Source organism: Typopeltis vanoorti, chromosome 13, assembly GCF_054136105.1.
Source record: "Typopeltis vanoorti isolate ZY-2024b chromosome 13, IOZ_Tvanoo_1.0, whole genome shotgun sequence".
Classification (NCBI taxonomy): Eukaryota; Metazoa; Arthropoda; class Arachnida; order Uropygi; family Thelyphonidae; genus Typopeltis; species Typopeltis vanoorti.
Genome location: NC_143561.1, coordinates 62,556,473 through 62,573,562, shown reverse-complemented (window position 1 = coordinate 62,573,562; position 17,090 = coordinate 62,556,473). Strand labels below are relative to the sequence as shown.

General features: G+C 35.2%; 1 protein-coding gene across 1 annotated transcript in view; it reads right to left on the bottom strand.

Annotated features, from left to right (window-relative positions):
* The window catches only part of LOC150100219 (telomerase protein component 1-like), a 1,179,105-nt gene that overhangs the window by 994,206 nt on the left and 167,809 nt on the right, over positions 1-17,090 (bottom strand). Inside the window, exons 8-10 of the mRNA XM_090402391.1 lie at positions 13,264-13,349; positions 874-989; positions 463-620 (exon numbers count right to left, since the gene is read on the bottom strand). Coding sequence (XP_090258517.1) covers positions 463-620; positions 874-989; positions 13,264-13,349 — 360 coding nt within the window. The remainder of the gene's footprint in view (positions 1-462; positions 621-873; positions 990-13,263; positions 13,350-17,090) is intronic.

The window sequence follows — 17,090 nt, the reverse complement described above, 5'->3', positions numbered from 1 at the left end:
AAAGTAGGACTTCACAACAGCAGAAAAATCTGACTCGAGTCAGATATCATGCAATGATTAGACATGCCTTCATATGAAGTCTCTGATCTTATGGGAAAAAGTATGTATAGCAAGCGCTTCTTTATCCCCCCCCCCTCTTCCCACTCCTGTACAACACTGATTAAGACCTCTGGACTAATCTGTTTCCTAAGATGAACACACTGATTCATAAAAACACTTCAATACCATTGATGAGGTTTCTGATGCGATTTATTAAACAAACAAACAGAAAAGTTTTGCTGATAGGAATTAAATTGAAAGAAGTTAAAGTCAAATTAATTGGTTTAACATTAGGAGAACAGACAGTATGCAGAATTTTGAAATGACCCTCATATTTATATTAACTATTATATTAATGTAACAAATTAATAAGAATTTCATGCTTAAAATACTGAAGTACTGTAACAATATGAAAAACTGCACCTATTAGTTCTTCCCAAACTTCAGCTTTGTTTCCCTGAGAAGAAGTCAATGTTTCCCATGTCTCTGGAACAGGCAATTTCAACCTCTTTCCAGCCATTTCTTCTTTCCAGACTCCTGGAAGTCCACTCCTTCGAAAACTCTCTTCATCAGCAGGATATCTGGTATGGCAAAAGAACAATGATAAGCAAAAATCTGAAACTTAAAAATTAATTTATAATAATTTACCATTTACAAATGAGGATAAGGTAAAAGCACATAGCACAAGAAATGCATGTTCCAGTACACATTTTTATATATTTTTCACATTTAAAAATATAGCATAACCAGTGTTAAAATTCTATACTAAATAAATAATACACTCATAAAAATCTATTTCCTTGTATTAAAAAAACAGAATGATGTCAGACTTACTTTTTCCCCAGTAAGCAGAGAACTGGTTCCACTGGTTCACTAACATGTAATAGTCGAATCAACTGCTTTAATGTGAAAGCATTTTTTATATCCTGCTGGGCTTCATCTGATAAAATCTAAAAATGAATAAAATAAAAATAACTCAAGTTCTGTTAATGATATCAACAAAACAGTTTACTAACTAATGTGAAAATTAAAACTATAACATACAAGAATATCTTACAAACAAGATTATATACAACGAACAGCTAAATAAAAAGTAATTTAAGCATTTATGGATACAAAAATCAGAAAGAAAAACAAAAGTAATTCCTCTTTAAAAAATACTTTTAGATTATTTGAAATTAATGAATATGAAATTGAAACCTGACAACCAAATGAATGCATCTGTCAAAATGCAACACAAACCATTCAGATAATACAAAATAAAATAATATAAAAACAAGAAAAAACACACCTCTGAACATTTAATATAGATAAAAATATAAAACTAACCAAAATAAAGAATTAAAAAATGGACCAATGCACAGAAGAAAGTTGAAGCTAATTAGTAACTACAAAAAAGATTACTACAAAAAGAATGAAGCATAACAGGAAAAGATAAAAGTCGGGTTCAATAATTTAGTCAATAAAAACAACTAACAAAAATTATGTATATATTGGCCACTGAATTAGAAACTTTCATTTAATACCATGTTGGACCTGTAGGAATGAGATTGTCAATACTGATCCTCTTCAATTCCCTTCTCATAGTTCAGTTGAGATATAGGTCAGTATCATTAAATGCTTCAGTCAACTGCTGCACACAGGAAGTTGTTTGTTCATTCCAGCCTTTTCAGATGATGGTGATCTCGTCACTGACAGAATGTCTTAGGATATCTGCAGGATAACTACAGTTATGCTGCTTAGACAAGCAATGTGGGTTTTTTCCCACCAATTAAACACCCAGAATATTGCCTTTTGAGAAACCAGTCAGCTCTGTTTTCAAAATCGTGACTCCAGCTAGATGGGCACCCACAATAAGCCCCTTTATCGAACTCCAAAAGATCCTTTGCTTTTCCCATTGTGATCAACACTATTGACAATTACTGACCAGCAGCATTCTTAAAAAGATTCCTAGAACACATGCTGATGCACATCAAGTCTTTTGCATATACACTGCATAAATGGCATTTATTAGTACATACAGTGGTTGGTATGTGTATATAGAGTATATGAAATTTCATATAATGTTGAATTTTGATATAGGCAAGAATATTAATAAAATTCTTGCAAAACAAAATAACTCCAGGCTTACAAGAATTGTGATAAAGAGACAGAAAAATACAGTTTATAATCATATTTTTCCAGCCATTACAAAGACTTCTGCCTTCTGAAATAATGAACATTGCTTGGATAATATGCCTTAATCTCGTTTCAAATATTATCTGCTATCAGTAAATAATATTTCATACCAGACATCCAAGTTCTTCAAAGATATATCCTTTGTCAAATTTATGAGAAAAATACCACAAGATTATGTTAAATACTGAATACAAGTTCCATTTGTTTGTTATATTGCAGGTTTGCCAATTTAATTTAATTTGCAAATTAAATTTGCCAGTCAAGAGCCTACAAGATTCATGAAGCCTCATTTCAGACAACAAAGTCAATTGTACTTCTCCACTGTCTACACTCTAACTCCTCTAAGATAATGTATTCCATTTTCTAACCAAGGTCCTTCTTCTACCTTCTTACTTCTTTTTGCAATCTCTAGAGATGCACTTTGTTCTTTTTCCTTCCTTCTTGAACCATATGAAAAATTGCCCTTGTGTCAATCCAGTAGTTATCTCTTAACAGCTTAAATATCTTGATCATATCACCCTTCTATCCATGAAACTCTACAGTTCAATGTCCTTAGTCTCCCATAATGAACATTCCACAGTGCTTATATCATTTTGGTTATCCATCTTTGTACTTCCTAGGTTATTTCATTCCTATTTCAAATCTTGGGGAGCAGGTCTGAGCATAGTAATCCAGATGTGGTATGATTAAAGTTTTTATAAAGCAAATATGCCACTTATCTCTGATGGTCAACATCCTTCTGAGTATTGCCACTTATATAATATGTCCCCTAAACTTCAAATTTCTATCAACCATCACTTCAAGATCTCCTGCTCTTGCCTACTCCAGCATGGCTTCACCAACAGTATGTAATCTCCTATCTGTATATCCCAAATTTCAAGATTTTACATTTGGTTGCACGACATTCCCATTCCTTTCCATCTTACTCAAATCCTCTTGAAAAGTCCCAAACATTGGCAATATTACCAATCATTCCCCTCAGTTTCACATCACCTGTAAATGACTAAAAATCTCCCTGACCAATGCCTATCACAGACATTAAGGTTAAATGGCAAAAATATCAGTATATACCGAGCCTATAAACCCCATTTGTGACCTTCCTTCTCTCTGATATTGCTCCCTATACACAATTTTTGATGTCTATCAGACAGCCAATTTCCAATCCACAAATCAGATACTAAAACCCATATGTATGTGTTGCAACTTAATTTATTTTTTGTTTTAATGATACTTATGCCATAATGTTTCTTAAAATTCACATAACACAAGGATAAGTAAAATTTCATAAAAAGACATATATTTCAATCTGAAAACTACAGATCATCAGTGGCATTAGTTAATAGAACACAAGGTAGAACTAGGACAATGGACAAATTTAAAACACTGAGAGCCACATGACAGTGCAAAGCAAAAACTGAGGAAACATAGTATTATTAGCTATTACTTAATTGTATTATTTCCTTTTCCTGTGTTATTATGGGAATTTTAAGAAATTAAACAACTTATCACATGACACCTGGTCAATTCAGGAAAATGACAGCATTATGCCTTGCCCTCATCAATGGTACCTGTAACTTTATTAGAAAAGCAACCTAGTGAAATGAGTGCCCCTGAAAAAAACACTGTTCGTAGATAATATTACCTTCATCAGCTCAATTCTGTATACAATTTCTAACTAAAATCATAACTACAGAAAAAATATAAATTAATTTATAGTTTAACACCGCCTTTCTACCACAATCCTTATTTACCCCCTTTCCACTTCTTGGGCTGATCTAGTTTTAAGACTTATGTTAAACAGCAAGGTCGCAAGTTCCCTAAATCATTTCCATATGGTGAAATCCTGCCATCCAGTCATACACTGTCTTAGTGATATCTAAAGTGCTCAGTATTCAAAATGCATCCTCTTCATATGCTTCAGCAGAAGGACAGGAAAAAGGTGGGGAAGAGAACTGGAGTGAGGATCATAAGACACAGAGTGGATTATTATTATTATTATTATTATGTAACACCTCCAGGGAGTCCAAAGACTCATCGAGGGAGAGTGTGCTAACAGCATTGAACGATTGTACCTTTTCCAACTACTAACCGCGCTCAAACTTGCTTAAGCCATTAGTAGCAGAGGCTCTACCAATCAACCAACTTTTAAACAGTAATGAATGTATTGATAACCAGCATAGGAATGAAGGGATAACCAGCATAGGAATGAGATACACTGGGAGTAGTTGAGTCTAAAAAGAAAGAAATTACAAGTAAAGGTGAGCAGACAGGAGAAGGTATGGAAAAGTCACAGATGAGAGGTGGCATGGGTAGGACTGGCTGTAGACCAAGAAATAAATTGCTATGCTTATATCAGAAGTATTAGACATAAGGAAGATGAAACCATTGCAATGAGAGTTCATTTGCCTGAAAATGGTTAGAATAAGTTGGATTAGAATATCCTGATGGGAATAGAAATGGAATGAGATTTTCTTCATGAAGATAGGAAGTGAGGATAGTGCTTGATAGCAAAGAATTAAGTTCATACAAGACTGAGAAACGAGAATACAGTGGCAATGATTTTGAAAAAGTAGGATGTGAGGTGGAAGTTGATAGGATGAGATATTTAGTTGAGTGTTGCTATATGGGCCATGGAACATGGAGGGTGGAGACAAGAAATGAATAGGCAATGGGCTAAGTGAGCCTCAAGGGTGGTCATTATGGGCGATTTTAATTATGGCAAATAAGGAGAATGAATTCCACAACCCTTCCAGGACCATAGGACATATGTGTCCCCACATAAAATTTTAATTTATTTGCAACCCTTTATGTCCATTGGTACACGTGTCCCATGAAATTCTATAAAACCCATGATTTTTTCCTACATAATGATGATGTTTTATGTTAAATAGATACTTAATAAAGTCATTTTAATACCTAAAAACTTTGTATTACTTCATAAGTCCTTCTGGTCCTGAAAGGGTTATGGGTTAACCATCTTAGACAATATGTAATGGAGGACACATGAGAATTGAGGGTGTTAGATCCGATTGCATCATCAGAGAATATGAATGGAGTGTATAATTTTCCTCCAGTTGGTGAGAGTGACCATGAGGTGATCACCTGGGTTGAATCAGCCACTGGAGAACTTCAAAGAAGTGATCTGTGTGGAACTACAGAACCAGCAATCATGAAATGCTGAAACGACAATTGGGAGTTATAGCATGGAAAGAACAGTTTAGTGGTAGGAAGACAGATATTGCTTGGAGATTGATCAACAGCTATTTAACAGCAGCGATGTGCATGTGTATTTCCAAGGTAAAAAAAAGCTAAATAAGGTAGAAATAAAATGGATGAATGAAAGGATTAAGCATGAAATCTGGAAGAAGGCACTGTGGAGACAACACAAAATGAATGTTGGTGATAATCAGTCATGAAGAGCTGAAAGAACAGGCCAGGATGGAAACTCAATTGGTAAAGACAAAAGAACAGTATAAACAGAAATTAGCCAATTAAGACAAGAAAAATGCTGTGGAATTTTTTTTATATGTGGTAATTAGAAGAGAGAATGACTATGGGAGGATAATGTTAGTTGAAGTCAATGGTTGATTGGTAACTGACAGAGGGTATAGTGAAGTATTCCATGAGCAATTTATCAAGATAGGGTATATCATCCTCATGAATACAACATCATGTGAAGCCGAAGTGCAGAGGATATGATGGAGGAGGGACAAACAATGAGGGAATAAGAGGTACATGAAGTATTAAGTAAACTTGATTTTAATAAGCAGAAGGACTTGACAATATATCACTGTGTGTCTTGAAGGAATGCTCCAGGAAATTAACTGCACCCCTGGCATGGTTCACCTTCAGAGTTGGGGGGGGGAATAAGACTGAGGCCACAAATTGTAAGCTAATCTGCATGTTCGGAGATTGTTAGAGAGGTTGGTGAGCACTAGCATTCCGAATTAGACTGATAATAGCAGTATTTCCTAGGATGGGTTTGTCAAGGGGTAGTCATGTTTTCACAATCTGCTTATGTACTACTACACAAGGTGACAAATTCACTGCCTAAGGGAGATTAACATATACAGTGCATCTGGATTTTTCAAAAGCTTTTGATAGACTGCCACATGACAAGCTGGTAACTAAATTGAAATGAATGGGATTAAATAAAAGACTAGAGAGCTGGAAGGATGATTGGCTATCAGATAGGTATCAGCAGGTTGTGTATGGGTGAGTGGTATCCAAAAAGAAGAGGATCATTAGTGGAGTGCTGCAAGGGGTGTTTTGGTATCATTATTGTTTGACTTTTATTTTAATGATATTGGAACAGGCTTAAGTAGAGATATGCAGCTATATGCAAATGATGAAAAGTTGGGAACTATGAGGAGCAGAGCAGATGTTGCAGCCTCACAGGAGAATCTTTTAAGACTGAGTGGGAAAGTGAGTGGTGCCATTAGTTTGATGTTCCAAAGAATGTGGTCTTCAAGTTGGGAAGGCAAGGTTGGAATGCAGACCATACAATTTACAATTAATGAGAAATTTTGAAGAGATGAGAGGTCTGGGAGTGATGGTAGATAGAGACTTGAAATTTAGTTCTCACATTGCTAAAATTGTAAGAACATCACAATGGATTATGGCCATGATGAAGAGAACTTTGACATGCAGAAGGAAAGAGGTTACAGTTCTGTTACAAAGAGGTTACAAAGATTTGGCTTCCTGGCTTTCAAGGGGATGAGGATATCTTGGATAGGGTCCAGAGAAGGTTCACCAAGTGAGTGCCACATAAGAACAGAGAATACTTGTATATCCATGCTCTTGTAGAGCACGGATATAAGCAATAAATCACAAGCTACGTTAATATAAAAATGCAACATTATGCCCTGCAGCTCACAGTCTTCCATCAGATATTATCTAAAACAATATTATTCCTGTCTAGTGACTACAACTTGTCTCAGTCATATCACCTTTGATCTTCCTATCTGCCAAGCTCTGCTAATCACTCACACTCCCTGTATACATATAGAAGGAATTCACATTCTATGTGTTCTTATACTCAAAACTTTCCAGTGTCTTGAAACAGTGATAGCTACTTGCCTCCAAGATCTCTAATATTTCTTTATCATCCAGATGATTAGATTTGCATTGCCCTGAACTTCAGCTCACTATCCCCCAAAACCAAGAATCCTGAACTCTTCCATATCATGGAGCAAAGTTTTTCAAATATAATAGACCTCTCATTCTTCTCTAGCCAAAATGGACGACTACATTTAACAATGAACTATCCATTTTATCAGCCCAACGTTAGCACCTAATCAAATCCTCTTATTAGATCTACCTGATAAAATACTGGATATAACTGTCCCCTTATGTATAATAGCTATACATAATATAAATGAACATAATATATAAACCTTTTCAGTTCAATATTAACAGAGATATTTGCATAAAAATACAAACAGAAGAACCATAATTATATGTTACAAAAGAGACTGAACACTCAGTTAAGTGAAAATACAATAAAGTTCTACACACACACACATTACATACATACAAGGCATGTTCAAAAAAAATGCTGAACTTTTGCTATAATGTTCAGCATTGCTCATTCTATTGCTTATTTTACAACATTTTAAGCACTGTCCCCCTTCAAAGAAGTCCCCTCTACTGGTGATACACCATTCAACATTTCTTCCATTGTTGAAATGCTTCCTGGAATGCACTTTCTGTGATGCCGTGCAGTTCTCTTATCGCATTTTCCTGAATTTCCTCTATGGTTTGGAAACTATGTCCTTTCAAAGTGGTTTTAAGTTTGGGAAACAGGTCTACTGGGGCTAAGTCCAGAGAATAAGGTGGATGGGGACACAACGAATGACTGATGTTTTTCCATATAACTGTGGATGAGGAGCAATGCGTGAGCCATCACATTGTCATGGTAAAACAAGTCTCGTTTTCCTGCAATTTAGGCTTCATCCTGCGCACAGCATCCCTCAAATGCGCTAAAACTTCTTGATATAACTCTTTGTTTACCATCTGACAACATGATACAAATTAATAATGGACAGTGCCTTTCCAATCAAAAAACACAACCAACATCACCTTGATCTTTGACCAACTCATCCATGCTTTTTTTTTTTTAGTAGAGGAGACCCTTTCCCCACCCACTGTGACGAATGCATCTTGGTTTCAGCATCATAACCATAAATCCATCTTATCTCCTGTTATAATGTTCTTAAGAAAGTTTTCATTACCATTTGCATTGGCAAGCAGTTACTGGCTGATTTCAACATGGTTCTCTTTCTGATCGTCAGTTAACAAATGCAATATGAATTTTGCACTGATGCGACGCTTCTGAAGTTTTTCAGTCAAAATTCGATGGCAAGATCCTATGCTAATGCTCACTTCATCAACAACTTCTCAGACAGTTAAAGGACAATTTTCATGAATCATAGTATGAACTCTCTCAATGTAGTTGTTGTCTGTTGATGTAGAAGATTGTCCAGGCCTGAGATCCTCACCGACTGATGTTCTGTCCTTTTTAAAACGCTTGAACCACTCATGGCACTGCGTTTGGCTCATATAATCCTCCCCATATGCTTGCTTAAACAATTGAAATGTCTCTGGCATCACTAATGCAGGAAAACATCTAGGGTGGCCACCAAAAATGACTGACAGGGATAGGAAAATGTTAAAATCCTCCTATCCCTGTTTTTGCGTGACATAATGGGTGTAATGCAAAAACTGGGTACAATCGGCACAGACCATCTGTGATGAGTACCAAAGCACCAGTAACACCATGGTGAGTGCTAATACAAATACAAAAAGAACTCCATTTACTGAGTTTCCAGCAGCATACAAGTCGAACATTCCAACAACAAAAAGCAGCTCGTCTAGCTTGATGCAAAGAGCATGTGAATTGAAAACTGACCAGTGGAAAGCTGTACTCTGGAGTGATGAATCAAGGTTCACCTGTTTCTAGTCTGATGGCAGGGTGTGGGTGTGGAAGCAGCCTGGTGAATGCTTGTTACCACAGTGTGTTATACCCACAGTAAAGTTTGGTGGTGGAGGAGTAATGGTGTGGGGGTGCATTCAGTTGGTTTGGAGTGGGACCACTGATCATTGTCAGTCGTTCCATGAAGGCAGCTCAGTACCTTGATAATCTGGACAATCAGATGCTGTCTACACTGTGGAGTTTTTATGGAATGGACCTGTGTTACCATCAAGACGACAATGCCCCATGCTACAAAAGTTGCAGCTGTTATGGAATGGTATGAAAAGATGGGTGTTAAGCAACTATGCTGGCATGCACAGAATCCTGACCTCAACCCCATCAAATACCTGTGGGATGGATTGGAGTGGCAATTGAGGTCCAGAGCAGCACATTCTTGATCTGTCGCTGAACTCAGTGCTGCTTTGATGAAGGAATGAAGACAAATTCCACCTGATGTCTGTCACAAATTGTGGAAAGCCTCCCTCAAAGGGTGCAGAAGATGATCAAAGCCGGAGGTGGACATACCTGATATTAGGCTTCGCCTCCTGGTATCAATTGTAAATTACTAAAAAGTGTCCAGACAATTATTGGTAGATAACGTATCTAGTATTTTTCAACCCTAAATTTATATTTTTACCCTAAAGAAGCCACAAGTATTCCAAGGTGAATACATGGTATGCATACTAAATTAAATATGAATACAGCTTTAATTTAGTATGCACCTTTTTTTTAATCCTATCAACCAATAAACCCAGTTCTTTTTGTTCTTACTGTGCATATTATTACTACTGTTCAGCAATTACTCCCCAGAAATTTTTTTTTACCAGCCAGGTGGAATGAACATTAGCTGGGCATACAAATATTTTGAATGAGTTAAGAAAGACCCTTTTTCATAACAAATTAAAATAGTAATTTTATTGGAAATTACTTCAAACGAGGATAATATTTTATATAGTAATTATAACAAACAAGACTAGAAGCTTTCTTATTTTCTCATTAAGTAATGAAAAACCTTGTAATGCTCACAGCTTAAAATTGTACACATTAATTCTTTTCAGAAGCCCAGTTGTGAGCAGCATTTTCGTAATTAAAATCTGTTGGATCTGGTCCCTCCAGTGAAATCAGCATCAGATTATTTAGAGTGTTCTGAATGATGTGATTCCACATACAGGTTTTTATCCTTTTTAAATGCAGAGAAACCCCTTTCACATTCAGCTGCTCACAAGTATGGCCAGTTCAACAGCAGCTAGTTTTGCCAAATTTAAAAAAGACTCTTTGAGCTCAGATGTTGTTGCTAATTTCAGCAGTATTTGTCTTAGATTTAGATTTTTGTATAAATGTCCATTAATCATTTTTGATGCAAATGCCATTCTAGTTTAGTACTTTCATAGTTTAAAACTGCAGAACTTCCATTTCTATAATAATGATCAAAAAGAATCTCAGAAACCTCATGTTGATCATGACTTTCTGCATTGAAAAGGTCTTGAAAAGCAAGAAATGATTGGCATATCTTGAAATTTTGCTTCTAGGTGTTTAATAACTGTGCAATAACAATAACAATAATAACAATAGTATTTGTCATATATTGTAGTATTAAACGTAATAACATTAGAATCTGAATAATCAATGTGAAGGTCTGACCATTCACCTGAAAGCTGATGAAGATTTTGAAAATCTGCCAGGAGTGTCTTTCAATTCCATGATGGATAGTTTTCTGGCTTCTAAGACTGGCTCTATTTCAGTTAAGTCAACATCTTGACTTTGCCATGATCTAGACAAGTTAGATAAATGCGGTAACACATCTGAAAGCATCATTAGTGAAGCTACGAAATTGTATGTTCTGATATCAGCTATGATATCATTTCGTTCGGTGGCTTCTCTTTCCAATGCAGCTATAACACTCACCATGCATTCTCTTAGAGACCGTATTGAAGAATCATGAGATAGCCATCTAGTGTCACTAGCCATTTTAAGTTTAATCTGAGGACTGTTCAGTATATTTTGGATTTGGGTTAAACCAGCCATTCTGACTGAGGAATTTTGGAAGACAAAAAACAATTGCCTTAAGATATCATTAAACATGACTAAATAAGGCACTTCAGTAGCTGCTTGGGCGCTAGCAAGAGCCAATTGGTGGTTTACACAATGACAGTTGACCACGAGTCCATCTGTTTTATCTTTGAGCAGTTTTGCAACTCCCTTTTGCTTTCCAATCATGATAGCTGCTCCATCAGATCCTAGACCCCACCAGATTACAAGTTTTTAAGCCTAGACTGTCAAGGGTTTCAATTACTTTGTTAGTTATAGTCTCAACTTTGCCATCAATGATATTGCAAGTTGATACAAAACTAACCCTGACCTCTTTCCTAAGTTGAAAAACATATTTAATGTATGCAATCAGCTGTTTTAAAACTGAGATGTCTGTAGTTTCATCACATAAAATACTGAAATAATCTGCAGAATGTATATTTTTCAGTATTTCAGATCTAATTTCTGATGCTAAAATATCACTAAACTCTTGCATTATTCTTTCTGAGGTATAATGTGCATTTTTACCAATGTTAAGATGTTCTAAGTAGGAACAGCCCATAGCATTGCAATGCTCAAGCAATTTTTCAAATAATGTAGTATGTGGTAACTCATTTTTCGTTAACCAATACACAGATCTTAAAGCTCCCAGAAAAGCATCTCTCTGCAAGTTATTCAAAATTGAGATTAATTTTTCAATTGCCCTATTCCAGTTTCTTCTAGTATATGTTTTTCAATTATATCTGAACAAGAATCAGTGTGTAACTTGCTTTGTTCATGGTCAACCAAGCTTTCTTTTCGAAGTCTTGTGCATGGCATAGTTACCCAAGTCACTTCCTTGTTTGTGGGTCGTCTCTTTCTGTATTTCATACATATATAACACATCATTCCATTATCTTTCACCACTAACCAATGGAATTTTTTCAATCACTCACTGTTAATACCCAATAAGCAGTGTTTAGATGCATGTTTTACATTTGAAAGAGACTCTGCAGAAATCGATGATTCTGTTGTTGGTTCGGTGTTTATGCCATTATGCTTACTGGTTTCATCTTTCTTAAAATAACTTAAGAGTGTGGTTTACTGACTTGACTTTTTACTCATTATGGGGTAATTTAATAAATACAAAATATCACTGTTATTAAATTAATCAGAACAAATCACTGAATTGTGCACTGACAGTAATACCCAAGACACATAATGCGCGTTATGTCGCAATTTTACTATTTATAAGAATTAATTACTATGACATCACTCAAGACTGATGTCATAGTCTTCGAGAGTTTCGAGAATTCTCTGAGATCACAACTATATTTGATGCACAGGCCTATTTTCTTTTACAAAATAAAATATTAAATACTTAACTCACGATCTTCGGACAAAAAACCATTATTAAGAACAATAAATGTAGATTTTTAAATTGATTTTTGCCTTCGATTCGAATTCGCTCAATTTTCAAATTTATTTCTTTCAAACATCAAAATTATCTCTTTTGTAAAAGATCTTTGCAACCGATACTGTTGTATTCGAGATCCCAATTTTTGTCTTCTTCTTCTGCATATGGATTGGTGTGCATCAAAGTGAATATCTGAAGCTCTCGAGATTGGCTTGCAATGCAAGAAATTGAGCTGGTCTCACGAGTATCGAGACTCTCCGGTTCGATTTCTCATCACTATTAATTAAAAAAAGTCTTAAATTATTTTTCCATTCTTGCTCATTATTTAGCCATGTCAATTCGCAACATTAATTAGCGGGCGGTCAGTAAAACCAACTGGGCGGTTTGCCCATTCAAAAGGTCCTGGGGAAAACATAGGTTTACAATCCAATTCCCCTACTCTAGAAACCAGGCACATAAGCTGATTTGTATTATACCTCATTTTCAGGAATAAATTTTTTAGTTAATATGCGAATATTTATAGTAATTCATAATAATTAAGTTAGTGAAGTAATAATAATATAAATGTCACCAGAGTGGGGGAAATTTCCATTATTTATAATGAAGTGTGTTTTTCCTTCCCTCATTTAAAACATCATACATGACTTACTTTCTCTGAATTTTTTTCAGTAGTTGAGGTTGCTCCACCCTTGCTTTTTCTCTTCTTCTGTTTGCCTTTCACTTTATTGTATTTTGCTGCATATGAAAAACAGAGCTTAAGAGAACATCAAATGACTTATAAAACTGAACAGCATATTAAGTTCACATTAAAAATAACACACTCAACAGAATTAATAAGAAATAGTAAATCCAGAATTTAGTTATGTTTTCTGGGAATAATTTGCAAACATTTATTATGTTGAATAATGTTTATTGTGTACAATTTATGGAGACAAAAATATGTCAGAGCAATTACTTTACTTATAATTAAGAAATAACACTCAACATTTCAGTATCTAATATGGTGGTCATCAAGAAAACATACATATGAACAACACACAAGCTACATGATGCTACACAAAAGTAAGCTAAATCTAAATGCTTTCTTAATCACTTATGCAAGCCTGACCGCTGGTGAAAAAATAAATAAATATTAAAAAAATAAAATTTTAAAAAATTAATAAATCATTAAAAAAAACAAATACTTTTTATATATAATACGTGTAACAACATACAGATGATTAAAAAAAATTACAGAACTACATCAAATGCATCTTTACAGTCTTGTTTAAGGTTTTCTTTTGTTGGGGTTGGTTCTGCCATCATGTTTTGGATTCTATATGGGTTGGAGATAGATCTTCCAGATTCTTGGAATTCCTAATCCATCATTCTTGTTGAAATTTAGATATTGAATCAGCATCTCACCAGCTCCCTTGAATTTTCTTTCAAACCAGATTTTGGTGTCGGATGGGGACTTGGTGCCTTTCCAGTAAAATTCTGTGACATGTTTGGAGTGCATGGTTTAACAGGCCTTTACCATAGTGAAGAAATTTGATGTTGGGTTTGTGTTTATCTTTTCTTATTGAAATTAGGCATCCAATTTCCCCTATGTAGAGTAGGTTGCAGGTGCACTGAATTAATTTATGTTTTTTTCACTTATTCTTTATGGAGGGAATCACTCCTACTATTCACTCAACTACTTTAAATTAACCATTTTTTTTTTTTTTTATAAGGAAGTGATCTCGATTGACAAGTACATCAAATATATAGATACATTTCTCTAATTTAAACTGAAATTAAAATTATGGATACATCTTGGTGAAGATCCTCCTTTAAGTGATGATTTAATTTAAATTAAAATGTGCCAGTAAATTTACATTAGGTTTTTTTTTTTTTTTTTTTTTTTTTTTTGCAGCAGGCTTTCCCACTTGTCAGCAAACTGCATATTCTCATATTCCATTGTCAACAATTTCTTCCATCTTAATCCTTATAAACCTCTTTTCTCCATAGCTTTCCCAGTGATTCCTATGCACATAGTTTTCCTCTTTCCTCCTTCCAGGAGGTGACCAATTCATAATTCTGAATGGGAGTCATTCTTCTCTTTCTATGGACATGGTCATGCTATTTCAAAGCATGTGTCTGCATCCTCTCTGTAAAAGGCTGTTCAATTTCCATCTCTGTTCAAATATATGCAGTCCTCAGATAATCCATATGAGTGACTCTCATACTTCATCTGAAGTAATCCATTGAATCCATGAAGTAGGTCATCATACTGTACAGTCAAGAGATACAGCATCTTATTTTTCTTCAAGACCTTATGATTCCATAAAATACTATTCATGGTTCTAATAGCTGCTAGCATCTGTCCTATTCAAAATGTCCACTTCGCTTCACACTGCTGGACTTATCCATCATGGAGCCCAAATACTTGAAGCCACCCACTGATTTTATGGTTCTTAACTATGATTTCTATGGTTTCTCTTAACTAAAGATCTGTTGCACTATCACCAGCAACTACTTGGTAGTTGGTTTTTGAGAGACTGAATTTCATGCCTAATATTTATATATATCTAATAATTTAATTTTCTCATCTGGTATTTCATATCTCCCCTTGTCCTGTGTGAGGGTCACCTGATTATCAACAAAAACAGAAGATAATCTAAGACTTGTTTTCGTATGGGTATACCATTCCACAACACTGCCTGTTTCAAACCTCCACAGCTGCATCTAAGTATATCTTAACACTAACATATAGCATCTCGGCTTGAACCTCCTGCTGGTATTAAATTCCTGTGAAAGTTTGCTACCAATCTTTCTAGGAACAGATCTAGATCCCTGGTACATTCTTTGCAAAATCTCTACTGTTCCTTCATTTACTCCTGCTCTTTTCATTGCCTGTCATATTGCCTACCTTGAGACAGTACTGCAAGCTTCCTTCATGTCTGCAAAAATCAAATGAAGTTCTTTACTCTTAGCAGCAATTTTTTCAGATGTTTGTTGTAGAGAAAATACTATCCTTGTAAGACTTGCCTGCTGTAAAACCAGACATTCTTCCATCATTATTGGAGACAACATCTTGAATTCAAGATTATTATGGTCTTTCTTACTGCTCTTCTTATAGATGAATGATATAGACGGGTTCTCCTGTGGTGCAACTGGTTAGCGCACAGTACTTATAAGACAGTACTTTGAGTAATGCGAGGTTGTGAGTTTGAGCCTAACCTGGCGAATGATATTTTTTTTAAGTACCTCCATAGCACAATTAGAAGAACAACGGTATGTAGTGCCCTTCAATTCGAAAAGACTTAAGTTCAACTGTCATTGTGAAGAATCTTTATATGGAATTTTCAATTTAAGGCGAGTCTGATCTCATATGGAGGTAGAGGGTTTTTTCCTCCCAGAAAATCAGATTTTCTATCATACATACAAACAAATCGGCCATCAGATACATGCAATTTACAGACAAAAAATACTAGTGGGTGGTGGACAGTACATGGCATTGGTGTACATGATGGTAGTGATGGTTCAGTGTAGTTAGTGGATTAAGTAGTGGAGATGGAGAGTTGTTGAGTAGGTGCCCTTCCTCGATGAGTCTTTGAACTCCTTGGAGGTGTCACGAAATAATAATATATATGACTAGTTACACTTATAAGAGATACCATCCATCTGTAATCACTTTATTGCATACCATTGTCAAGACCAGTAATACTTAGAGTCTTTCCAAATTAACACTTGGAACTCTACATATAAATAGATAGAGGTTATGGGTTCTTCCTCTCTCCTCCTCAACCCAATTTCTATATGAAGTATTTTGAAAAGCATGCTTGCAATACTGCCACTCACAAACCTCCTACACAGCTAAGATACATTGACAGAATTCTTCAATTGTCCACATGGCTCAAACACATCACTCTTTCTTACTCTACCTCAATGACAAGCATCCTCCGAACAGTTCATTATAGAGAAAGAAAATAATAGCCTGCCTTTTCTAGACATCCTAATCACTCATCTTCTCCATGGCACTTTTTCTTTTCAGTTTACAGAAAATCTATCCATACAGTAAGACAGACACACATGCACAAAACTTTCCCAACAGTATGGTATTATTAAAATCCTTGTCAACTCTTCTTTATTTGAAATACCTTCCTGTCCAGCAGTTACAATAACAAACAAAAAAAAAAAAAAAATCAACAAAATAGCTGTTCCTCCTATCACCTAACATCTCTTTCAACATACAAATTACAGTAATACTATTACTATCTATTCCCTATATCCAGAACAATTTAGAAAAAAAAAAAAAAAAAAAGCCCAAAATTTCAAGAAATGTAATCTCTGCACTGCTTTCAAACCTCATTTGAAGCTAGCTGCTCTTATCTGCTTTTCTAAAGATCCACTCCATCTCCTTTCTATTCAAGGTATTTACAAGACACTTGTTCTTGCAACTTGCCATGTTATGGACAGATAGATATGCCAACATCTCTCTTCGAAAATAAAAGA